The sequence below is a fragment of the Netta rufina genome (assembly GCF_964035555.1).
Source record: "Netta rufina genome assembly, chromosome: 2".
In the NCBI taxonomy this organism is placed as follows: Eukaryota; Metazoa; Chordata; class Aves; order Anseriformes; family Anatidae; genus Netta; species Netta rufina.
Genome location: NC_140124.1, coordinates 8,267,736 through 8,294,692, shown reverse-complemented (window position 1 = coordinate 8,294,692; position 26,957 = coordinate 8,267,736). Strand labels below are relative to the sequence as shown.

Sequence of the window (26,957 nt, the reverse complement as noted above, 5' to 3'; positions counted from 1 at the left end):
ATCTCCTTCCTCTTGCAACACAACCCAGCCTACATTTAGCAAATATTCACACCATCAGATTTGAAAAGACTTCGATTTTTCTCTGCATTTGCACTCAATGTTGGCCTCACAGAAGGAGACAATGGCTTCACTGGGAATTATATTCTGAGTAACTCAGTTAGTCTTGAAATACAGAAGACTGAGCATGGTGTATTCTCTATCTCATTTATAATGCTTGAAGATTTTTTTATTATATATATATATATATTTTTTTTTTTTTTTCAGAAAAGCTTCTCTCTCTTTGGCAATTCTCTTCTGATCATTAGCTATGAATAAATACACGACTGAATTACAGGCCAACAGATTTACATACTTAGAAGCCAAAAAAAAAAATAAATCCAGAACAAATCCACTGTTGCAAGACAATTCCAAAATACATATAGAATTCAATTGTAATAGGAATATTTGAAATTACTTTAAAAAATCTTCCATGCATCCCATAGAAAGAACGTGTACCAAACTTGATGTCTTAGGGAATTAAGATTTTACTTCAACTTTAATAAAATCAGTGGAAAGTGGTATCAATTATTTCAGTATTAAAAGATCAAGCTGGGAGTTAGAAAGCCTTTTCTTCTCCTGAGCTGTATGTATTGTTTTTTTGTATACATAATTTGTCTATTTTGAAATGAATATGTTTTCTTTCTGCATAGTTATGTTACTTTGGGAAAGAAGGCAATAGAGGAAGTAGATTGGTTGTCTTATCTTTGGTGTGAAAGAAGTTAATCTTCTCTCTAAGATGGATATTAAATACATCCATTCAGCTTGGTAGAACTGCAAGTCAATAACATGCAGAGTCTCAGGGTGCTGAAGCACGTAAGTCCACAGCAAAAAATATGATAAAGAGATGCCCTTGTGAACAGAAGAAAATTGCTAATGCAACTCAGTATTATCTTTCCATTAACAGATGTACCTTTCGTTATATATTGTGAAGTTCAGTTTGTTAGACTTGTAACAGAAAACACTAGCAAACAGCAAAGAAAATATGCTGCTCTCTTTTTGCTTTCTTTGCCATATCCTAGAGGCAGTCTCTAGCTGTGTTTTCAGCTGATTGTACATTATCAGCTAACCAGAAGCTTAAAGACGTGAACTCATTGGTCTTCACGAATATAAGAGAGTTTGGTCAGCATCAGACCTCAATCTCTTGTGATTTGGAACAAACTGCTCAGCAGGGATCTGTTGGGCAGCAGACTAAGGAATTTGAAATGGAACATGTTAGAGGACAGAACCAGGGCACATATGTGGGTGAAATGAGGAAAAATGAGATTCTCTGAAGTCATTTTGCATAGAGGCAAAGGCTGCTGCATCTCCACTCCTACCAGATTTGAGGTCAATGAATTTCTGAAGCCTGTTTTTCCTGATGGAGCAGAGGAGAGACCTTCTTGTTCCTGTAGCCGTTACTTTCCTTCTAACCTGATTTGTAGACTTGCAATGACTATTGCAGTTTCTTAAATAACAAACTTTGAAAACAATTTAGTTAAGAACACAAAACAAGAAAACCCTGAAGAAAGCAGTAGGGACAGGAGAGAGAGATGCTAGATTTCCTTGGCTACTATTAAATCTCTTTTTTTTTTTGGTATTAAAATTCCATATCAATAAAAAGAAGTTGACATGTTTAATTTTCTTGTTACAATAGAGATTGTTTGGCATATGTTATATCTTTACATTGGGTTTGCATCAGGAAATGAAGCCAGGGGACACAGCCAGGAAATCTGTGCTGTAAATAATGGGCAAATCCAAGATGGCAGCATCCAGGAAACATAATGGGACCTTTCAAAACCATTGCAGCATGAAAGGCTCCATTGAAACACAATGAATCTCGAACAAGCTGTTTTTGTTTGTTTGTTTGGTTGTTTCTTAAAGTATGCTTTGAAAACTTTCTATAATACATTTCTACTTTTGTCCGTTTTGCAGACAACTACAGGGCAAATTCAGAGCAAGTCTGTTCTAGATTTAAAATATTTCTAGTGCCAAGTTTGCACATCTGGAGACACCCTTGTGAAGCAATAATATACTAACTAAATCATACTGTCTATTATAAATCTGTCCTGTGTCCAATACTGGGAGAAGCAGGTGCATCCTCTCAAAGAGCTTTCATAAAATCTTTTGCCTGCATTTTTAGCCACAATTACTTTGCAGTAAATGTATATATTTAGCAATTTTATAAATAATTTACATGATAAAACAACTCCCAATAGATGTTAGTTGCTAACACACAGGTTTCAAGAATCTAGTTAGCAGAATATTCTCTAAATTCATTTACATGTTTGTTCTTTCTCTTACCAGCTGTTGCCCTTTTGGACCCCAACCAGCATACTGAAGCTTTGCATTGCTGACCTCAGGGGGATACAAATTCTGGGGATCCCTGCAAAAAGAGAAAAATAAAATTTCACCTTCAGGAATGTCCTCATTTAAGCTGGTGCACACCCTGTTTTGGCACCACCGTGATTCTACATGACATTCTTCAGCAAGAATCACCTAATATTTGGTGCCAGATTTTAGCAGACATTTTACTGTATGGTAAGCACTATACTTCTAGCAAGCATTGGTAAGATCAAGCTTTTAACTGCCAAATTCTGTTTCTTATTAATATGAAGTTAAACACATTAGTTCCACCACCAACCTGCCTAAGCCTTACGAATTAGTCAAGGGATGGCAAACAAAGCAATTGTATTTATCAACACTGATGATATCCACAAAGGATAAATAATAATTATATATTTCAAACATATTGCCACAAGAAAAATATAATGTCTTCTTTGTCTCATGGCTTTTCTGCCTAATAACTTTCCTTTGAACATGATGGCAGGAATGCTTAACAACTGTATAAGAACTGATACACAGTTTGGCTTTGAAGGCAAAAGCTCCTATTAATACCAAATATCTCAATCTTTTAGAAAATAAAATCAAAATGCTTTTCTTGTTCTTTCATCCATTACCTTCATTTCTGTAGCAGAACATCAGTGAGACACAGGAAATGCAATATAGAAAAAGGATTTTTTTTTTTTTTTTTTTTTTTTTTTTGGTAAATGTCAGAGTAGCTTAATATCATTTTATCACAGCACAGAAAGTAAAACCCCTCCATTGCCTTGATGGTATTTATACTCAGCACAAATAATTACATTTCATATTCTGAAGTCATATTGCTACAACTCTGTATATAGTAATGTTCTATGAAAAAGAGCACTAAAAAGGCCTGTATACAGTATGTCTCACTAGAAGATCTCAAACAGCTTTAAAAAGTAAGGGCATTATCATCACTAGCCTATAGAAAGGAATAACAAGGCAATTTGAGGCCAACATCATCCAAAACCAGAGAAATGAGACAATATCTGCCTAGCCCTTAAGCAAAAGGCATCTCTACAATGTTCATTACTTTGTTAAAGGTGATGTTTTCCAGATAATATTTTCCAAACAGAACAGAACTCAATGCAATAACTAGATGTTAACTGAATGCCCTCTGTTGCTTGGTCTTTGAGTTGTGCTATACCATGGCTACTCTCCAGCTCTGCCCATTTGGGACAGATTTCCTGTGGCTGAATCATCCCACTGCACCATGGCTGTCACAACACATCCAAAGGGAGCAGCAAGAGAAGTGTTTAAAAATATATTTTGTGTGGTCTTTCAAATGTGAAAAAGGTGTTTTTCCTGCAAACCTTTGTTCAAAGCTACATGCCATCAGGGCAGACCTTAAACGAGGTGTGCTAAGGCAGGATTCCAATGCCTACAGTTCCCCTTCCATAACTTTTGTGGTTTGAATGGCAACTTCCACACCCCTGCTAGAGGGTGAGGGTCAGTAGTTATAAATCATAAACCCCTACTGTTTCTGGGAAGAGGTCTGTGGAGCTGACTGAACGATAAAGTACTCACAACAACAGGTTTGAGGCAGATGTGGAGGGGCACGAGTAGTTTGCTGAGGTATTGACCCTTCAAGTAGAAGTGTATTGCAGGATGCCCCAACATCATGACTCTACCAGCAATATGTCATCCTGGACTGCTGCTGGTGGAATATAGCTACATCTTTTATTCTCATGATTAATGGTCTTTGCTGGAAGCCTAGAGTCACTTTTGTAAGATACGGATAAGAGAACAGGTAACAGTCATGCTGAACTCCTACTAATAGCAGATCATATTCTGTATCTTTTCGAGCTTGGATTCATTAGCCGCTTAAGTTTCAAGTTAGCTCTCCTTGTTAAGACTCAATCTCTTTGGTTAGCTATCTTGATTATCTCAACAGAGAGTAAACTCTGAGTGCAGGAAAAAAAAAGAAAGCTAGTGAATCAAATCAAATCCTCTTATGGTAGAAAAAAGTACTTTACTATTTGACAAATTAATTATCTAGTTGTTGTCAGTTGGTTGGTTGGTTGGTTTGTTTTTACCCATAGTAAGAAGAGGAACAAGATGCTACAAATAGAGGGAGGAAATACCATCACCAAGTAAACAGATTAGACAAATTGTAAGAATTCAAACTTGTAATGCTTCAGATAAACCAGACGGAGCTAAGGGACAGACGTACCAATTACATTCAATAATTCAGGCCAGAGCCCAGACAAGTCCTGTCAGTTCTGCTCACTGCATCATCTTTTAGAAGAGGACAACTCTAATGCAATGAGAAAAGCTGCACCAAACAGCTTTGCTAGCTGATAAGGTAAAAGACAAGGAAGAAGGTAAAAGCCCTGAATTCAGGCTACCAGCAAAGAGCTTTGCTGCTGAAAATAAACAAATACACACACACACACACACACACACATATATAAAAGCAAAGTCATCTTCCCTTTCACTGAGGAAAAATATCATTGCATCTACTGAATTAGTTCTTATGTTGTTCAGAATGTTTGGGAAATTTTTCTTGTAGTATAATCTTGTTTGTTTGCCTCAAAACATTTTGATAAATATGCAGATAGGAGGGCTGGCTGACTGATGGAATTGCATATTGTCTGAAGGTGCCTGATTTACAAACCAAGTTACCATAAACTGTCTCTAAATTCAATGTGTCACAGCAAGCATGTTCAGAGCATGATGTGGACCACTGGAGGGAGGTGTTAACCAGGCAGCCATCCTCATGCTCTGAATTATTATTTTTCACCATGGGTATATATAGATATAAAAGAAATCTAAGATCTGAGTTTTCCCCCCAACATGCTCCTGAGAGATGGACATGATCCTCATCTCTTATAGACTGAAGAGAATCCTTTTCCTGGGAGTAGAACCATTCACTCCATCACCTGTGGAGAACTTTGGCATCACCTGCAAGGGATCTGAGAAGGCAACCCTCCTTGACCAGCATGATATAGCAGCCTTCAGAGAAGCTGCAAGGATCAGCGCGCAGGCTGTGTTAGCAGTGGCCAGGTGAGACTGGACTGACAGGATGCCTGAAGCTGGCATGAAAGTGAAGTTCACGTGTAGACTCTACCATGAAAGAGCAGATTCCTAGACACTTACTTGGACAATGTTGGGTGCATGGTCTGTGCTAGAATAAACATGGATTGCCTCCCTGGCAGCCTCAGTTACAGACTGTTCTGGATCTGGCTGGGATGGATTTAGCTTTTCCTGCAGCAGCTGTTGAAACCTGGCTTCCAAGGTGTCCTGGTTTCAGTTAGAACAGAATTAATTTTCTTCCTAGTAGCTGGTGGAATGCTGTGTTTTGGCTTAGGATGAGAAGAGTGCTGATAACACCCCGATGTTTTAATTGTTGCAGAGCAGTGCTTATACCAAACCAAGGACATCTCAGCCTTTTGCTCTGTCCTGCCAACAGGCAGGCTGGGGGTGCAGTAAGAGCTGGGAGGGGACAGACCCAGGACAGGTGACCCAAACTAGCCAAAGGGGTATTCCATACCATCTGACATCATGCTAAACAATATATAGGGGTGGCTAGCCGGGGGGAGGGGGCCGGACTGCTCGGGGTTAGGCTGGGCATCGGTCAGCGGGTGGTGAGCAATTGCATTGTGCATCACTTGTTTGTACATATTATTATTACTTTCCTATTATCACCATTGTAACATTATTATTATTATTGTTATTATTATTTTGTTATTATTATTTTCCTGTCTTATTAAACTGTCTTTATCTCAACTCACGGGCTTCACTTTCCATTTCTCTCCCCCGTCCTAGAGAGGGAGGGGGGAGGGTGAGCAAACGACTGCGTGGTATTTAGCTGCCAGCCGGGTTAAACCACGACACAAGGACATGGCCAAACATCACTCATTGATGGGAAGTAGAGAAAGCAGAGAATAAATAATTGCTTTTCTTCCTTGTGTACTTCCATACAGCTTTTTTTTTTTTTTTTTTGTCTGTTTGTTTTGTTTTGTTTCTTTAATGAAATTATCTTTATCTCAAGGATATTTCAATCTGTGAACCTTTTTTCTTCTTCTTTCCAGCATACTTTCTTCTCTCCCCATTTCCCTTTGAGGATGGGGAATGAGAGAGTGGTTGTAGTGGAGTTCAGCTGCCCAGCAGGGTAAAACCACCACACAAACTGAGTGTGTCTTTCATAGTGGGAGGAGGAGTACGTGCCTACACTGCCTCTCCAGTGTGGAATGAGAACAACCCTCTACTGCTCTTCCCAGGAAAGCTCTTTGCAGCCCACAAACTGAACCACACATTTGGAGAGCTGTTATCCAACACACCTCAGATTTCTTCACACTATTCTGGACAAGCAGTTCTCCTCAGTAAAAATGCCACGAGGGACTTTTGGAAAACGAACAAACAAACAAACAAAAACAACTCAGGAGCACTCGCCCATTGTCCAAGCACTGCATGTTACATGTGACCTCATGCTGGTCTCATCAACCAGCTTCTTCTGGGAGCTGTGTTATTGCTGAGAAGCTATCACCTCTCATAGCTCCACCCTTGCTTTTTCCTTCAAAGTATCCTGCTTAAAATTCTTTTGTATTTTTTCTTGAATCAATCAACATTATAGGTCATCTCAGCCTCTCCAAAGAGCCAGTGTTCCTCACAGACCCTCATCATCAGGCCTTGTTTGGATCTGAGCCTTCCCCTGTGTGCTCATTTGTGCAGGGTGCTGACTTGGAAATGGGTTGTTCTGAAGGCAGCCTGTATATCTCCTATTATGGGTTTGCATGAAGAACTAACTTCACTGCGCTGTTACAACACTTTTACTGTTTCCTTATGGAAAGGGACTATAACCTTTATTTCCAGCCAAAGAAATGGCAAGGCAGGGGGTTATTAAAGGGTTGATGATATTTATTTCATCTCTTAAAATGATTGATTTTAAAGCCTGGGGAAAAAAAAAAAAAAAGTATGTTGTTTTAAGCCAAACAGAAGACAGCATGTGCTGTAAAGCCAAACAGAAGACAGCATGTGCTGTATAAATTCATCCACGTTAAGACAATATTGTCTGGAGCAGTGACAGTTAAACTGTTCCAGACACAGAGATGATTTCAGCACAAAGTTCACAAAAGGTTATTGAACCAGTAAATAGAGAAATTTACTCATTTCTTTACATGAGTACTCATTACTCAAAAAGTCTCCCTTCAAAATTTTTGAGTAAGGAACATTCCTGGGTGCAACTTGCAAACCATCTACCAAATAAATTTTAATTGTAATTATTGTAATAGTAAATGTCTACATAGGATAAAACAATCTAATCAATCCTATTAGGTTGCCCGTTTTAAATTTTTAAAAAATACTGTTGTTAATGAGGGACTAGTTTTAAAGAGATTGCATAATTTTTTTTTTTTTTTTTTCCAATTTATTTGTTCCTTCAGACAATTTTTGTTATTCTAAAGAATAGAAGTTTGCCCTGGAGACTTTATGGCACTGAGTCTCCCTTTGAGAAGAAACATGACAAACTGTTCTATAGTAAGTACTTCAAGTGAAGCTTAACAATAAATAAATAAATAAATTCCACTGTAATTGAGTGAGTTTCCTTTTACCCCAAGAATATTCTAAGAAAAATATATCACAATACCAGATTGAAAAAGTCTGAAACTCAAAAACAGTCAAGGTCTGGGGTGTGGTATGGACTGTTCTTCTTTGGGTCTGTTTTAATAACTTTTTAACTTAATTTCCAATATAAAACAACAACATTTGTATGAAATTCTTTGCACCTATGGCCGATGTTAATAAAAATATAACAATTTTCACTAAAGACCACTTCCACATGTCTATTTTCTGAAAGAATAACCAGAGCTAAATATATGAGCCGGAATTAGTTCCTGAGAAAAACTTTGAATACCCGTGTTTAATTGGGACATAATTTTGGAAAATACAGAACACATTTTAAGGTTGCAGTGTTATATGCAAATAACTCAAAGAAATAAAGACAATTAAAACAGTCAAACAAACAAAAAAAAAAAAGTGAGGAAGAAAAGAATACCTGCTTCTGCTATTTTCATCAACTGAGCACTGAATATCTTGAAAGATAACAGCCCTAAACACGTCAGCTCACTAAGACATTTTTATGGTTAGCTGTAAAACCTATCTGCCTATCCTACTTATCAGTCTCAGAACTAGAACTTGGTGTCTTCACATCTACTTCTAATAGCATAAAATCACGCAGAAACTTAGATAGATTTCTTCTTCTTTGGGAAGAAGGAAGGAAAGATATTAAAAAATGTTAAAAAAAAAAAAAAAAAGCAAACACCATGGAAAGGAGAAATGTGGAAGGTTTATAAAGAATTAGAAACTTCATAATAAAAAAGCTTTGATGAATGATGAGGAAAAAAGTGAAATGGAGGAACTTTGCAAAAAGAAATAAAAGAAAGTAAAACGTAACTGTTCATAAGTGAACAAAGAATCATAGATAAGTTTAGATAAAGAGTGGAAGGTTTTCAAGAAGCATGAATGCCATTTCTCAAGGAGCAAAAAAGCATTCTTAAACAATTAAGTGACTTGTTTATTTCAGTATTCACCAAGGAGAAGAAGAGACAGGTGTCATTAAGAAAATTGCTTCCCAGGAGACACACAGCCCTATAGAGAATATTAGAGAGATGGTATAAAATATAATACAAATGAGAATCAAAGACTTTCCAGAAAGTTAAACAAGAAATTAGACTGTCAGAAGACATAACTGGAATTCAAATAAAAGTGATTAAATAGATAGGGAAAATTTTTCCATTCAGGTACGCTTATCCACTATTAAATATTTAATGCATAAACACACACATATACATACTTCCTCTACAGTGCTTTTCAGTGTTCCAGTAAGAGGAGGTAATAAAAGCAATTTGAACTTACTAATTTCAACTACAGATAGACATCCGATCATCTAGCTGTTCTTAAAAACATCTCAGCTGTTCTTAAAAACAACAGAGCTCACCAACCTTTTTGTTCAAGATAAAATGTCATTTATTTAGAGCATAAAAGAAAAAAAATACAACACATGGGATCTAAAATGTCTTTGTCCCCAGTTTGGAAATTCAGTCAGATTTAGCAAAGAATAGGAGCTCAGAAGTTTGTTTGATTATAGTTTGCCTCTGTTTGTAAAGCATCCATCAACGTGATATTTCATACTAGACCTGGAAAAGCTTGTAAAATACTAATACCACTTTAAAATCAATCACTTGTCAGAAAAGAAGCCATCAACTTCCTTTGGGAGTTATGTAAAGTGAAGGCACAGGCTTTTCTTTCTAGTGAAGGTCTACAAAAACTGATTAAAAAAATGTAACAGACACAGATGCATAGCTAGGACTCACGGTAATCCAGGCTGGAAGACAGCAAACTGTTATCAAAATCCCTAGGTCTCCCTGAGTAAGCAAAGAGTAGAAATGGTCTTTAGATACTGGTAACAGTATTTTTAAAAGGATGAGATTATCGTGTTTTTTATGTGACCCCTCTAAATCATAACTTATAGAGGGGATTTTTGCTTCATAAAACAAAACAAAGCACAACAATAAAACACTTTTTGCCTTGGAGTATTATTTTGTCCCCTAAAGAGAAAATGAGAGGTGATAAACAGAACCACTTAAAAGTAATTTTCTCTGACTCTGTTGAGATTTCTCAGCCAGCTCTGATCTCAGAGCTAGGCAAAGCATGAGGTAAGGCACTGGATTTATCAGGATTTCAAGTCTCATTAATTACACCAGAGGTGTGGGAAAGAGAAAATCCAAATATTTGAATGCTATCAAGAAGGTTAGACAGAATTATAGCAGATGCTTTTCCATCACAATAGCTCTGGGAAGAGCAGTTATCCAAAAGACAGGGAAAAAAATAAAAAATTAAGACAACCAACCTAGTAAGCAATCTCAACAATCTAGTTGAGATCTCAACAATAATGGACATAGGATAAAAGCACATGGTTCTTCAGAGCAACTCTGTCAGTTTCCAGGAAAGTACGTCTGTGATGAAACCTTAGTGTTTTCTATCCAGCTGACCTTGTCTGACTTTGAAAATCTAATGAAAATATAGCACCAGGAAGTGGTGCCTGCAGAGAGCAATATGGGATTATTAGTACATAAAATAAGATGCAGCTGTGATCTCCCCACTACTGGACCAGCAGAAGTGCTTCGTTACAGTGTGACCTCAATGGACATTTGATCACACCTTTAATTGGGTCAAGAGATTGAATATTGGGCTTGTGCTCTATTCTAATTAACAGTTCATGTTACTGGGGTTCAGAGAAAACTAGAACAACTCAGTATTCTCCATATAGTTTTGCAAACTGTGAATCTTTGAACAAACCTTATTTTCTAACACGTCAATGGGATAAAAATCATCTTGGAGGGTTGTGTGGATGTTTTCAGAAATATTGAAACACAGTATTTTAAAGAGTCTCTACCCACATAGATCATGTTCTCATCTGATAAAATAAACAAGACAAACACTCACTAGAGCCATTATCTCCATTTCTTATCAACAGCAATATTATCGCTTTTAAGCAATCACAAAATTACAGAATGGTTTGGGTTGGAAGAGACCCTAAAGATGATCCAGTTCCGCCCTCCTGCCATGGGCAGGGCCCCCTCCCACCAGCCCAGGCTTCCCCCAGCCCCATCCAGCCTGGCCTTGGGCACTGCCAGGGATGGGGCAGCCACAGCTCCTTTGGGCAGCCTGGGACTGGGCCTCACCACCCTCAGTAAAGAATTTCTTCCTAATTTCCAATCTAAATCTCCCCTTTTTTAGTTTAAAGCCATTCCTCCTTGTTCTATCACTGCACCCCCTGACAAAGAATCCCTCCCCAGCTTTCCTGTACAGCCCCCCTTTAGGTACTGGAAGGCAGCTCTATGGTCCAGCTGTGCATGTATTCAGCAACCTTGTACATTTTATTCAAGAATGGAATTTAATAGGAATCCTACCTCCATTTTCAGGGCATGCTGCCTCATACAAATGTTATGGGAGACTTTGCTTCAAATCATTTTTATTTTTTTTTCCTCCCCAGTTTTCTGATGAGCCATAAGCTGTTGACCTTTTCAGTAACATCAGAAAGTTGGTTGCTGGGCTTTTCTTTGCTAAGCCGCTAACATCTGCATCTAACTATTAATTACCTAAGTTTTTTATTTTTTTTTTTTCAGTCTCAGCAGTCATTACTTTAATTCTTAATATCCAATCCTCCCATCAGGGGCCCATTCTTTATTATTATTGCTATATATGGTTTCTAAGGTGTCCACCCACATCACAACTAACTCTGGAAAAGAGAAGTGTGTGGTAAAGAAGTGCTTTGCCTACACAGAAGAGGAACATTTCACATTACAAATGCTACGCAGTGACCAACATGGGCGAACAAATGGCAGATCCCTGGTGGAAATGATATGGTGTTGAGCTGCTGAAGTGGCTTTCCTCCCACCAGCACAGCTGAGAGTCCTGCCTGGAACTGCCTTCCAAGGCTAAGCTGCTTTCAGCCTGCCACCACTTGGAAGTGAGTGATGCTCAAATGAGTGCCTTGCTTAATAAATGCTGGAGCTTTCTTATTAAAGAGGTACAAAATGTATTCCCAAGCAATAAACACACGTGTGATTTAACTGCTCTTCAAGCACTGTGATTTAGAGTGTTTAATTCAGATGATTATAAAAGCAAGAAGCCCAACAGTTCCAAGAGAGATTAAGACAAATTCCAGTAAACTCAACTTAAAGATTCCAATTCATTTTGGAAGATTTAAGGTTAGGCTCCACAATCTAGCTACCAAATTTAAGTGTATTCCAAGGGCCACTGTTCTGCAGTCAAATACAACTGAGTAAGCATATCTGACCATGAGTGTCCTCACAAGAGCATACTGGCACTGAGTCTGGCACAAGAGCCATGACATTACAAAGCAGAGGTTCCTGAATTAACTACATAACACACCTTAGAAAGATGATACAATGATGAACTGATAACTGGGAAAGAGGGATGAGGGAGAATATGCCACAGTAGTCAATTATTTAGAAACTGCACAATACATTTTTACTTTTTTTGGTGACAAATTTCACATCACTATTTGTTTTTACATACCTCTTATATGGGCTTATTTCAACCCCTATGTCATTGTTAGGGGAAAATACTCAGCTCCTATAAGTAAAATTTAATTAGCTGAAAACAGACTCTATTAATTACAGTGCTTTTTCCTCCTAAAATAAAATGTGGGCTCTAGTTTATAAATGTGAAAGAGTGAAATCGTGCAGCACTCTCCACAGTAATTATCACATATTGCCTCTGTGGGGTAAGCAATATTTCTCTCCTTGCTTCACAGATGGAGACACTGAAGTACGGGAAGATTCTTGCTGTACAAAAATGTTTGAATGCTGCAGTGAAAGGGCATAATAGTCCAGAACAAAACAGAAGAAACTTGGTTGGTCTGGAAGATGTCAGCAGTGCAGCCAGTTCTCTGACGGATTTTTTTTTTTTTTTTTTTTTTTTTTTTGCCTTTTACTATAAACATGAAAATGAGAGCATGTGCAAGGAAAACCTGCTTGTCTTTCAAAGTCATATAGGGTCAGGTGTATGCAAAGTCTAATTAAGCTTTCTTTAGTTCTGTTCCCTGCCAATACCTGTATAAATGAATTAGACAGGAACATCAGTGAGAGCACTGCAGAGAACTACAGCCATCACTTTGAAAATTTACTCACAGTGAAGAATGGGCTTAGATCCTCCTCCCATTATCACTTCAGTAGATCTCCAAAGCATATTTTGCATTCACTCCACCCATGGAACTTCTCTTGAACGTAATGGGAGTTCAGTGTGGGGAAGTAGTGCAATATTTTATAAAGCATTGTATGTAGGAAGAGCTGAACTAAACCCCACAATTTCTACTGTTAACTACTTACCATGTTCTTCTGATTACACCATATGAATATGGGAAGAACTGTGAATGCTTCATAGCAGTAGGAATTTGCAATTTCCTCCTCCTTGTATACAAAGTCAGTGAGGAGTGGGGATAACTATTAACTTCTCTCTGATCCCTATAAGCAGATTTGGAAGCTGCCGTGACGTGCCCCGGATGGATGTGCTAACACCATGCTGAGACTTCACTGGAGGGGGGCAGTGCTAACCTCTGCCACTTGCTGTGCTCAGAGGGAAATGGGTTGTGCAGAAAGAGATGAGTGCTAGGAGGTCTGAGAAAATGCATGTTTTATGATGGGCTTTATTTTAAGAAATGTAAACACAACATAGAAAGTTTAGAGAAAAAAAAAAAAAAAAAAAGTATTATTTTTGGCCATAGCAAAAAGTTAAGGATAGAGGAACCCAATGGGATAGCAATCCAAAGTTAGTTCTTGCTAAGGACCTGCAGTGCTAGACCAAACCAGTAGCCCAGCAGCAGGCACTGCTGTGAAATGACGTTAACACTGGTGAGGGAAACCCTGTAGCAGGGTGAGGGGAACAGTCAGGTTCCCCATGGACTGACTGAGAACTGTGTGCAAACTGAGCCTTTTACCTAAACCAACCAAACATGTGAAAGACTAAAATAATCCATATTGGACTTAGTTAGAGGAATATTATTAAAACCCACAATATAATTAAAAACAAACAAACAACAACAACAAAAAAACAGATTGTTGGTTTGTGCCTACATTGTATTAGCTAAATGTTTGTTTTCCAGAGCTAGGTAAAAAAAAATAATTATGAAATAGTTGTAGGTTATTTTTTGTTGTTTTGTTTTGTTTTGTTGTTCCATTTCTTCCCAGCACCTCACATGAGAACTACCTATTGCACATCTAAGCCTGGGGATGCAATCACAATACCTATAAATTACAATTAGCTGGCAATTACAACGCGGCAAGTGCAACATTGGGGTTATGAGAGGAGCTTTGCAAAAATATTTGTCATGCAGACAACTGTAAGTATTTACCAGCAGGTATCTGAACAGCAGCATCTTTCAGAGAAAAGAGAAGGGGTCGACGGAGAGCTGCTTGTGTCAGGGAAGAGAAGTGAGAAAAGAGGTTTGTTCCACTAGATGGCACCCGGCGCCAGGATCACGTTTTTGGGTGATAGGGAGGAGAAAAAAAAGGACGTTGTACAGGAAAGCTGAAGTGACCCAACTCCCCTACACATCCCAAGTGCTCAGCCCAGGAAAATGAGAACTGCAGATCTTTGCTTGCTTCCCCTCTGAAAAATGAAAATCTCGGGCTACAAGCAAGCAAACAAATCAATCAAATAGACAAAACAAACAAACAAAAACAACAAAACAGAAAGCAAGCGTAGCAAAAGCTGTAGGGCCTTCTAGCCTGAATGTACTAAGAGGCGGCTGTGAGAAGGCTGAAATTACAAAGAAGAAGAAATTAAATCTCTGCAGAGTCCCTGCAGGTTTATTTACCCTCTCTTTTACCTCGGCCTAATTTTCATTTTTAAATAAGATCATTGGTATATATGTCATTGACATATACCAATTGTCCTGTAGAGTGCCAAATTGCACTACTCCCCCTTCCACAGGGAGTTCATCTTCACAGCAGCTCTCATAGAAAAATGTTACAGTCCTGTACCCTTTATAAAATATCATTTGTCAACATATCAGCTGATGGTGTTCCCAAATTGGCACATTGCACTTATGGAAAGCTCTGAATGAAACCTGCAAAATGCTTGTACAAGTCCCTTTTGACTTTAGGCACAGCCTGAATCTGGAAAGTCTATGGAACATTTAAGAAAGAATTAGAAATTTCCCTTTAAAAAACAATTTATGCTGACATTAATGTCACTTTATTTAAAAAGTGATGCCACAGGTTAGATTATTTGGCTTCCTTAATAGTTAGCCCTAGAAGAGCTATCCCTCATTTTATCAGCTCATGGAAGGCAATGATGTTGCCTGTGGATTGCAAATTTTGTTGTCAATGATGGAGCTGGGGCACCAAACTGAACTGCACCTTGTGCTGTATTAACACGTTGGGTCCTGACCTCAACGATCTTCATCCACGCCCATCCATCAGAGCAGTAATCCTGTATTAAATATGAAATATGTGAAGAGATTTTCCTACCTTCATCCAATAGAGACTCTACTACCAGGTCAGTTGATGCATTGCATCACCTGTTATATCCAACATCAACCACCACACCTGCCCTTTCTTTTCTTGCACTACCCTAAAAAATATCTAAAATTTATCGTTCCAGAAGAATGATAAATGCCCACATTCCATGAAAATGCTTATAAGCCATGACTTCCAACACTAGCATGTGCTATGATCACCTGAAAGATAAAAGCAATCATTACTTTGCAAAGTGGATTGCAATGCCTATATACATATCTACAGCCTAAACTGCTTTGTAAATCATACCTTCCACAACACAAACACAGCCACACTTCCAAATCTCCTCCTGTCAGATGCTGCCTGATCCAACACTGCATCGTCCTGTGGGGACCCCAATGCCTGATACAGCTGTATGCCTTCCAGCACTGTTTAATTCTCCAAATCTTCCCCTCATAGTGGATTTGTCTCCTCTGACATATTTTTTCCTTCAGCTGACTGTACCATGACTCAAACAACATGAAGAGAAAGGTAAAACACAGCTGAGTGTGTGATAAAATTCAGGCTGGGTTGACAAGGAACTCATTGTCAGGGATGAAGAAAGGTCAGGCAGTAGTAGCAAACTGCCTGGATCCCTGCATTGTTAGTTTTTAGCATTTCTAATATACACTATGTATGATACTTCTGTCTTCACCTGTACTGTTTTTCTGGGATAAAACTGTGCTGTCTATCAAAAGCTTTTGCTTTTAGCCACGTTTGGAGCAGATATAAAGCTTATGTGCTCATGCTGTGTGTTCAGCCTGTTGCTTGACATCCTTTCAACCCACAAGCTAATTTCAGATATAATTGGCCATAAGGATGAAGTTTTAAAAAGTAAAATAAATCCAGTAAGAAAAAATGAAGATCAGACAGAGACAGGGAAGGAAAGAGAATGAAGAATTCTGGAATGTTTCACACTGGGATGCCAGAGCATTGACATGGATGATGGTGAAAAATCTCCTAATACACGTGTTCTACCTGTACATGGAAAAAATTTAACCTTGAGCTCATGATTTTTTATTGTGGGTCGATCACAAAATATATGCTATATGGAAGCAGAATTTGTGAGCTCCAGGACTCACAGATTTCAAAATAGGTATTCCTAGTACAGCTTTATTTGTAAAAAGTATTTTTTCTTGATTGCTTGGTGGAAACCAAAGAAAGTTATTTCAGCTTTTATTTTTATTTATTTATTTATTGCACGTGTGCAAACAAGTGTGCTGAGGCAAATCCTAGTATATCACCTGGACATAAGGGGAAACTTTCTCCCCATGATGACAATCAGGCAGTGGGACAGGCTGCCCAGCAGTGCTGTGCAGTCCATGTCCTTGCAGATTTCGAAAACCCTTGGATAAAGCTCTGAGCAGACTGTTTTTAGCTGGAGTTCGGACATCATGAGGTCCTTTCCAACCTGAATTTTCTGGTGATTCTATGATCGCTTTGTACATAAACCAAGTAGATTTTTTTTTTTTTTTTAATTTTTCTGGTTTTGTGAGCTGTTGCAAGGATCTCAAACTTCTGCTACTTGTTTAACCATAATGTATAGAAATGATAACCTAGTGAATAAGCACAATAAATACTGAAATTAAATTTCAGCACAATGTATTGTTATTTTTTACCATTGTTTTTAAACACTTTGCACTTAAAGGAGATAAGGGGCTTAAAGGAAGAGTCTGTGTGATTTATTACATATTATGACTTGTAATCTTGCATGTTATATGCTTTATGTAAAGCAATATGCTGTCGTTAGGTTTAAAAATGTTTTGTAAAGCCTGTGCGGCATTATTGTTTGTCTGCACTTACCTCACACTCTCTGAAAAGATAAATTATAAACCCAAAGGCTCATAGCTTCAGTATAATTTTGAGTGTGTGTATCAAAGAAACATTAGGATCCTGGAAACAGACTATTTCTCTATCTGCTTTCATCTGCGATGCTAGAGAAAGCATTTGTGTCAAGGGAAACTGCTGAAAGACCCAAAGCTGAAGGGTGATGCCTCAATTCTGACTAAATTTAAGGAACTAAACTCCCTTGGATAGATCCTCCAACTGCACTCTGGTGAATGGCCAACTGTCTCTCAGCCAGACACCAGCACATCTACATTCTGTCCAAAAACTTGAAAACTGGAATATGAAATTCACGTAGTCTGGCTCTCCAGGGAAGCTGAGTACTTCTGTTTCCAGACTATGTAATCTTTGGTACAACACATAGCACAGTGGTTGCTGCAGCTGATTGCCAGACCATTGCAAAGGGCTGTCACAGGGAAACCATTTGTCAAGATACACATTATTTTGCAGAATTCTTAATGAATGAATTTTAAAATTAAAGTATTGAATAATTGCTTACCCATGAGGTATTTTGCTGAGGACATAATATGCCGTATATGAATGCTGATACACCTGCAAAATGAAATTAAGAAACAAAACAGAAAAAAAAAAGATTAGTAGTTGTCACCTGCATTAATAGGGATCTTTCTCTGAATAAATAAATAAATATGTAAAATCTAGTATTTATAGCTAGGGAGCTGTAATAAGTACTTCAAAATCTGTAGTAGAAAAAAAAAAAACACACACACAAAAAAAATAAATAAAAAAGAAAAACACAATACATGGATTCACCTAGCACTGTTGTGTGTGCTTTTCATCTTGCACTTTATTACAGTTTGCCAAATCGTATACATCCAGATGCTCAGTGTCGTTACCATGACTACCAGGTCTTTGATTAAATTGGGGGCACATGCTGTCCACACGGGCTAAATATAGAACAATCATTAATGAGGACACCTTGGTCAGCTAGAGACATTCTCCATCATTATAACTAGACACAACAGGGATATAACACATATTTCTCTGCTTTATTCCTGCATAAATAAAAAGGGAGTGACACTACGTGATCTCAGAGTGGGTTGTAAGACCCATGTCAGCTAGCAAATGAAACCTGATTGACTTCAGGCATAAAGCTGACCTCACATTTGTTTGACCTGTTAAGTTGCTAAGTTGCATCTTCATATCAATTTGCAGTCTTTGGGCCCTGGGGAGGAGCTTGTCAGCTTGTATGGCAGGTCATCTCAGTAGGAAGACTTTATGACATTTTCTAAGTAGTAAATAATAATAATACTGGTGTCAAGGTCAGTGATTTAAGAATTAGTGGACAATTTTCCTCTAGTGACAATGCATTCCCTAATAGGGATCTGTGGTTGTCCAAGGTAAGAAATGCTGAGCAACACAAAAAGCTAGACAGTAGCGTGAAAGTCTAAATAAGAACAAATTTGTATAAATATATGCCTGTATAAATACACAGGCACCCACTTTTGCAATTATGCCCCGTTACAATATACATATATAGAGGTATATGAAAATCATTCCTTTGGACACTTGTTTCAAATTTTAATTCTCCTTGCCTCCAGTAGCTCTCAAAAAGCATTCTGTCCCAGAGAACAAAAGGAAAAATTTTCTTGAATACTTGCTTCACAAATCAAGTTTGTCTGATAATGATTTTTTCCCCCACTAGGTACTTTTTTTTTTTTTTTTTTTTTTAATGCTTAGAAACCATGTCCTCCATGGCACTGCGAGCCTCAGCAGAGACCATCCCAGATCCCAGGCACACTGATAGCATCAAAGACAAGTAAGCATGGCTTCCTGCAAGTCACTCTCGTGGGCAAGCCTGCACAGTGGTTTCTAAGATGCTCCCATCTTTTTGGGGCTTAGTAGAGAGGCAAAGAAACATGAGAACATGAGGTACATCATCTTGTAGATATCAAAACAAACTTCTCTGTTACAGTTTGAATCCAAACACTAAATCTTTACATTACTGAAAAAACTCCCTGGGGGAAAAAAAATAAAAAAATAAAAATCTACAACTAGAATATAGAGGTGAAAACAATGGTTTTCTCCTTATGAAATGCAGAGAGGGAATGGCATATGGATGTGAAATCCCTCCTTTCTGCAATTCATTCATCTTCTTACAAGGATATCACCAGGTTGTACCCCAAAATCATACCTCTTTTGAGGCACACAGGTACATAAATCTCCCCTGACAAGGTCAATCTCTGTGGTGTATTATGCCAGGGAAGGTCTAGTAGCACAAACAAATTCTTTTCAAGATAGCATTTATTTTAGTACAAATCCTTTTCAGCTTCACCTGTTACAGATGACATCAAATAAATTAGTTATCTCATTTACCCCCAATCACACCAAAACTCCAAAGAGCTCTTGAAGCTTAAAATACTGAAAATGCAGACCTTGCTGAAGCCCATGGCCTTACTTTTTATTCAAGCATTGTTGAGGTTCCTAAACTGCTAAAATTCTTTAAAGAGAATGTAGTAGAGGACTACTTTTGTCTACAGAGCTGGAAAACCATACATGGCCATATAGTGAAATACTGATGTATTTAACAAGCAGTTTTGTTAAGCCCGAAGTAGTTTTATAAGTATGGAAAGACAGTTTTGTGCTCACTGGTTTCCTAATATTTAATAAATACTAATAAATGCTAATAAATACTGAGCAACTTTTGTCTTCAAGTATCCTGGCACTAAGATATAGAAAATGATGTAAATATAAAAAATGTGAACTACACAAAGATTGGCCTTCAAGGTATTCATTGTATAGTCTCTTAGCAGAGGCACATATCAGCCAATCAGCCCCCAGAATAAGTATGAACAGAGGGAAGCATCAAGGGCTTCAGGACAAGATGTAGAAATGTGGAAAGCTGGAGGGAAAAGGAACAGCCTGAGAAATACATCTGCTGGTGTTCCCACTTGAGATACAGAGTCCCTGTAGTCATACTGGAGAGTTCAGAGCTGTCTTAGAGCCACTAACGGAGACTGATGTAAATATTTATTTATTTATGAATTTATTTATTTATTTGGAGAGAGAGTTTAGGAGTGTGTGTGGGGAAAAAAAATAGATCTGTAGGAGTTTTAGAGAACTTCTTTACTTTCTGAACATTATTTGTTATACTGTCTTGGGTCTTGGGCAAACTCTAAACTTTCTCACATTAGCTGTGCCTGTAGGTTGTAGACTTCAAAGGCTTGTAGCTTGCAGAGTTCATTCACTGGAGCAATCTTTCCTCTTTTAAAGATTTAAAAAAGAGGAAAGATTTAAAGTCGGTAGGTTTGCTCACGTAAACAACTATAACTTGTATGAGAAAAGATTTCAGGATCAGATGTATATTATTATTTTAGTTCTTTAGCACAACACCCCATGCAGATCAAAAATCCTTCTCATCCTCACTATTTCAAACATGTTTGGAAAACAAACTGTGACCAACCCCCCTACTCAGATAGGGACCCAGAAGAAACACCATTTAATGCCTTCCTGAGTACTGAAATGGCTGATTTCCTCTTAGATATGGAAAAAAAAAAAAAAAAAAAAACACACAAAAAGCACACACACAAAAAAAAAACAAAACAAAACAAAACAAAACAAAAAAACACCATGAAATTATTTTAAATTTTTGAGATAAAGGCTATGTCTGCTTAATATATCAGCTGAAAAACTGAGTCAAATTCAATTGTTTACCTGTCATTAGGAAAACTGCACACCAAGGAAAAGTGTAGAAAAGAGATCACCATTCTTCTGACACCCAAGGTGTCAGAGACTGGACAGTTCTTAAAGGTTCATATTCATTTCATGTAGCCTCTCTGATTTTATTTTCTTCAACAAAAATAACAGTGTTAACTCTCTGCATTCCTCCTATCTATCCGAGGGGTGTAGTAAGAGTTTATTGCACTGATTTGATGTTCTTAACCCTAATTTTTGGCTGCATATCAGAGGCACACACCTCCTCTCAGAAAAGAGATGCTTTCAAAGGTAGCAGTTTTTGGCATTGTTTTCATCTGTAAAACCTTGCTTGCCAAGTCTTCCTGCCAACATAGGTCAGAACAGATTTAAGACTGTTCTGAAGGGTTTTAGGTATGACCAAAACCAGGTCACAAAAACTTCCATGCCAGCTGTAATCAATGAGTGTTGTAAAAGTCATTATACTAAAACCACTGTGCCAGAAGCACTGTCCCACTGGGTCTCTTATCCCAGGTCACAGCACAGATCTTGCTTACTTTTAATCTATGTTATTTGCTGCAACCTGTGCCTGGCTTTGCTGAAGTCACAAAGGAGCAGAAATATACATAGCTATCTCTTCGCCCAAGTCTTGTAAAGGCAATTCTCTCTCTCAAATTCAGAAAAACACAGGGCTAACTATGTATGACAAGACTTTGCTGTGAAGCCACTGGCCTTGTTTTATGTAATCAACAAAGAAACCTGGACCTGACCATATGACAACAGGACTGCAAACCTTGCAGCATGTGTTGCAGTAAAGCAGTGTCTCCTTCCTTGCCACCAAATTCCAAAACAGCAAGTCAATTTTGATTCTTACAAGCTACAGATATTAATTGGAAAAAGCAATTTCTGTTCCCCATCAGAGCAAAATGTGGTGTGGATGGTAGTGCAATTTCTCCTTGAAAGCCCTTATATGATCTCCAAAGACACAGATCCTAGTGCAGCAGGGCTTATTAAACAGAAAATGTATGTTATTGAAAAATGGAATGGATTCGGACTCATTTATTCATTGTGATTATTCATATACTTTAAATTAGAATGCATAGCTCTTGTTCATGCCTCCAGACAACTGCAGCAGTACTTGACATAAGTCCAAAAAGACAGGCAGGCTCCTTGTGACCTCCCCACATCTCACTGGGTTTGTCACAGAGGCACAACCTGGACACAACAGAACCTTCACCCACATTAAATCCTTATTAAAAGTATAAAATTTTCATCATTATTTTCAGCTTGGCACTGCCTGTGCAACTGAAAAAGAATTAGGAAAATGTTTTGTATGGAAATTAGGAATTTTTTTAGAAGGAAATTTGGAAATAGTTTCCATCATATGGCTGTGATGAAAATGATATGATATCTGCTGAGGTTATAGCACTACCATCAGAGAAAAAAAAAAAAAAAAAAAAAGAAAAGGAAGAGTTTAGAGAGTTTAGTTTACAGTTCCATCTTCTGTGCCAGTTTCTGTCACACTTCATGGGCTGATACCCTGCTAGCAACTGAAGTAATCTGCATTCATCAAATGGCTTCCCTTAATGTCTGTATGACAAGGTGCTGAATCAATGGAAACAATGCACATGCAGGCAGTAAAAACTTTATTTTAGGATGTTTAGAAGAAAATTCCCCAACCCAGCTCAATCTTCTCATCAGCCAATAGGCTGTTCAATCAAAAAGCTAATTTAGTGTCTTATCTCTCAGTGTATTGAACAGTTTGCTGATCTGAGATTAAACACAAATGGACTGTCTGCCATGACTCCCCGATTATTACTTACTTGATAAATACAGGAATAAAACATCTTTTGTGTCCATTTTCTAAATGACTCCATAGAGCCATCTGGTCCTTCATGCTGCGTTATTACTTAGATTAAATTATTACCTAGAAAACTCACAAATAATCCCATAAAATGTAGAGCTTGAAAAGGAACAGCCATAGAGTAAGTTAAAATTGTAAGATGCATTATAAAGCAGTTTGAATAGCTTAATACATAATATCTACTATTTTGTGTGTTCTTCATATTCAGTAATCAGATATTACATCCAAAAAGTCACCCCAGCATCCCCAAACAAAAATGATCATTCCAAATAGTCATCAAAAAAACCCTGTATAGTAGTTCGCTGATGTGTGAGAACAGCAAGAAAGTATTTTAATATAATTAATCATAAAGCCCTCAGTAGTTATCTGGGTAAAAGGAACCATTTTTTTTATTCTGTAACAATAAAGTATATCTCCAAATAGTCAATCCCCTCAGGTTTCTTTAACAGACCCAAATTATCTTTATAATATATTCCTTTTCATGCACTACAGTAAGATAGCAAAAATAAAGTGCAAGTGGCTGGTGAAACAGGAACTGCCAGATCCATTAAAAGAGTTTCCCACTTTTTGTACAGAAAAATGTTTTCTGTACAGAGATTTTGTAGTCCATTTTCCTACTTGTGCTATGAGCAGACAACCCCCCAAATGCACATATGGAAGTCCAATTGAATGATCTCAAACATGTGACATAATTACATGCTACACCTTTTATAATGGTCTTGGCACCCCATAAAACTGTAATTCATGCTGTGAAGTAAAATATGCAGGTAAAAGAAGAATTATTCCTTAATATCTGTGATGTTTCACCATGTTCTGAAGGTGACAAATTAAGAGGGAAAAGAGAATAAAGTGATGGCAGAATGCGGGAGGGTTGCAGGTCTATGCTGGAAGCAGCATGAGTGCTTGGTACCCCATTTTCTAATGATGGCATGAACAGGGGACAAAAAAAAATGTTCAGCGGGAAAACCACAAGCAAAGGTTAGCTACAGGTTGCATTTCTTTCTACTACATGCACGTACTATGCTCAGTAAAGGATAACCCACAGTCAGAGCTACACTGTCACACTGATTTTTCTATCAGTCTTTCATCAACGAGAAAATACTGTGTTGTTTTTCCAGGGTAATAGATGTCATCCATATAAATTTTCCATTAGAGACAAGGATAATTGTCCGACTAAAAATATTGCATTGCCATACTTTGTTATGGTATTCTGTGGAGAATCAAAGCAGGTCACTGTACCTGCTTGGAGAATTTTCTGTATTTTTGATGAAAGTTAACATCAAAGACTAAATGTGAGTCATCATTTGCCTTCATCAAAATTCCTCATGATGCTATCAGTTTTGTTGAGTCTGTACAACCTGAAAACATATGAACCATTCTGTTCAATTGAGAAGAAATCCTTCATTTCCCATAGTAGTTTGAACTGACCCTCCAAAAAGGATGAAAAAAAACAGTCCTGTAGCTGAACACTAACTTCTTGGTAATGTTTTGTCCAACTTCTCATCTTTCAGACATATGTTTAGGTGAAATTACATTTTTTCTTGATTCTCCTACATATTTGTGATTTAGAGCACAAGCAGATACCTCTCTTTGAGGCATATTTTGTGGGCAATTAGGTAATGGTCTTCCATTTATTTATTTTCAGTTTGTGGAGACAGGTTGGCCATATATATTCTCCCCAGCCCCATATTCTAGCAAAGTATTACCACCATTTATTCTTAATAGGCACTCCATAGTAACCAACCTGGAATTAGACTCTCTGAAAAACCATATCTTTCTTTTGTATCACTGTAATGAAAAAAAAAAAAAAGGAAGGAGAAAAAAATCCATACCAGTATTTTGTACCCTAAGCTTGATTGTTTGTAAGAACCAACCAAATCAATAAAGCCATATAATTTGAAGTCTTTTCAACATTCTCACCTTTCAAATTCATTGTGATACTGACCTGTTTTGTTTTCATCTGAGGCAGCAAACTCTCTTTTGTCTCTACATTGTATTATCCTTTTATACGTTATGCCTTCCCAAGTAATGTACCTCTAATGCAGTCTCATGCCGTGTACCAGCTTGTTACTGCAGCCTTCCGAGGAGCACTGCCCATTTCTCTTTGTGCCTCTAATAAATTAGGAAAACCATAATGAAATGCTATCATCGAGTATTCCCTGTGCATCATTTCAGCTGGCAGCCAAACAACCCCCAGCTGTTCCCAAACACCCAATTTAGGATGCTCTTACCACAGCCAGATGATCAGCCCCACAAGCAATGTGGTTGCAGCCTTGGGCAGTGTGCATTAGTAGTGCTGTGCCATGCTGGGGTAGTCTGGTAAGTTCAGGAAAGGGCAGAGATGGGGAAAATAGTTTTAGGCAGGAAGGGCAATTAGAACAAGGGGTCTCAGGGATTAATCGAGATGCAGAGCATTTGGCAACTGGTTGCCTTTGTTATAATTGTCTCTGTGTTCCACAGGAACCAACTTAAATTAACATTTAGGCAAAAGAATCAAGATCTATACCTGGGGATTGCATGTGTTTTTACTGAGAGAAGGGAATAAAACCTTTATTTTGGAAAGGAAAGGATCCCAACACATCAGCCAAAGAATTCGCCATACTTGTTCCTGGGCAAAATGATGCAGGCAACATGAAGCAACCAATGTCTCAGGGAGACCTAATGGGTCAGCGTCTCATATAACTCATTTCAGTTATATCAGTGCGAATAAAGGACTCCTCTACTGCTACCCAATGTCATATAAAATCAAGGACAAGAAATTGAGTATCTCCTGAACTGGGAAGAAATTTTAGCAATTGCTTTGGAAGAAGAGAATGAAATGGTCTGTACAAGGGATGGAGAGTGGGAGAACAGAAGAAAAATCTTTACATGACTCTGTTTTCTAAATCTTTCAACAATTCAATCCATTTGCTCTGAAATGAAAATTAAATCATTGCAATATGAGCCTGAAGGAGCCTGAGGCTATAAGTTCGTCCTTGGTGTGCAGAGGACGATCAGAGCAGCTCTCCAGTCAGGCGGTGCTGTGAATGGCCAGCCCTCCTGCCACCCATGCTGGAGAGGCTTCCTTGGAGCAGAATCAATCTCGCAACAAGGTGACATTGGGAAAGGATGGCATATTCATGCCATAGGGTCTTGCTTTTTAGAAACATTTGTAACACAAACTCAAGCTATTTGTAATAGGGTCATATGCTGAAGGCAACAAGCTCAGTTAATATGTAAATCTCTCCCACAAATATACCGCGGGGTGTGTGGGCATTAGAAGCTGATTTTCTAGTTACCATTCCAAAGGTCTCTGAACCAGCTAAACCAAAGAATTACTCCTTTACAAATAATGTCGCCTCTAGTTGGTAAGATAACCACAAATAAAGTGTGATGGCTGCATCCGATACAGTAGTAGATGGACTAGAGTGCTGTAAGGTAGTGCTGCTACTTCATTTTCAACAAACTGATTATTTATCTCGGTTGTTTCATGATAATAATTCTTTATTAAAAGATTTGTTTCCAAATTACACGTTTGAGAGCCTTATTCTACTGATGATGTCAAAAGAGAAATTTGATGCCAGTGTTAGGATTTATGCCTTTGTGACATGGTGGAGGTAAAGCGGATGTTCTTTTTGTTACAAATGCAGCTCCAGAATCAACTTAGGCTACAGGTATTAACATACAGCTCATGTGCCAGATCTTGCCCCTAGGAGAACGTTAATCCAATCTGCCAACTGCTGCTGCACTCTAATACAGCTCTGCCCTGCCAAGCAATTACAAAAGCCTCCTTTTGCTCCCGAGCCACCTGTCCCTCACAGCACTCCACTGGCACCAGCAGCATGAGCAAGCACTTGCAGTCACTGGCTTAAAAGACGACTGTTCTGGTTTTTAATCGTAAATAAAATGGCAGCTACAAAGCACTCTGAAGCATTTTTTTTTTGTTTGTTTGTTTTTTTTTGCACCAGCATTTGTGCACTCATTGCTACTCTGTCCCAGGTTACTGGGGAGCATCTGCAATCAATTTATTAAGAACCATGAGTAAGGGTTGAATAATGAGCTCATTATGTTACTGATCTTTTATTTTTTAGACTTCTGTTGGTATTCACATCACATAGTATAAGCTCCCAGGTTCCCCTCCTGCTCTACAGTAACCTTAGTGTAAGAGTGGATGCAAATTCTCCAAACACTGCACTTGCCTATTTTGAAGTCCC

General features: G+C 38.0%; 1 protein-coding gene across 1 annotated transcript in view; it reads right to left on the bottom strand.

The window, feature by feature from the left end:
- DPP6 (dipeptidyl peptidase like 6) overlaps positions 1 to 26,957 on the bottom strand; it is a gene marked incomplete at both ends in the record, with an annotated part of 415,156 nt that overhangs the window by 97,491 nt on the left and 290,708 nt on the right. The window contains 2 exons of the mRNA XM_084281883.1: positions 2,320 to 2,401; positions 17,749 to 17,801. Of these exons, the coding sequence (XP_084138009.1) occupies positions 2,320 to 2,401; positions 17,749 to 17,801 (135 nt within the window). The remainder of the gene's footprint in view (positions 1 to 2,319; positions 2,402 to 17,748; positions 17,802 to 26,957) is intronic.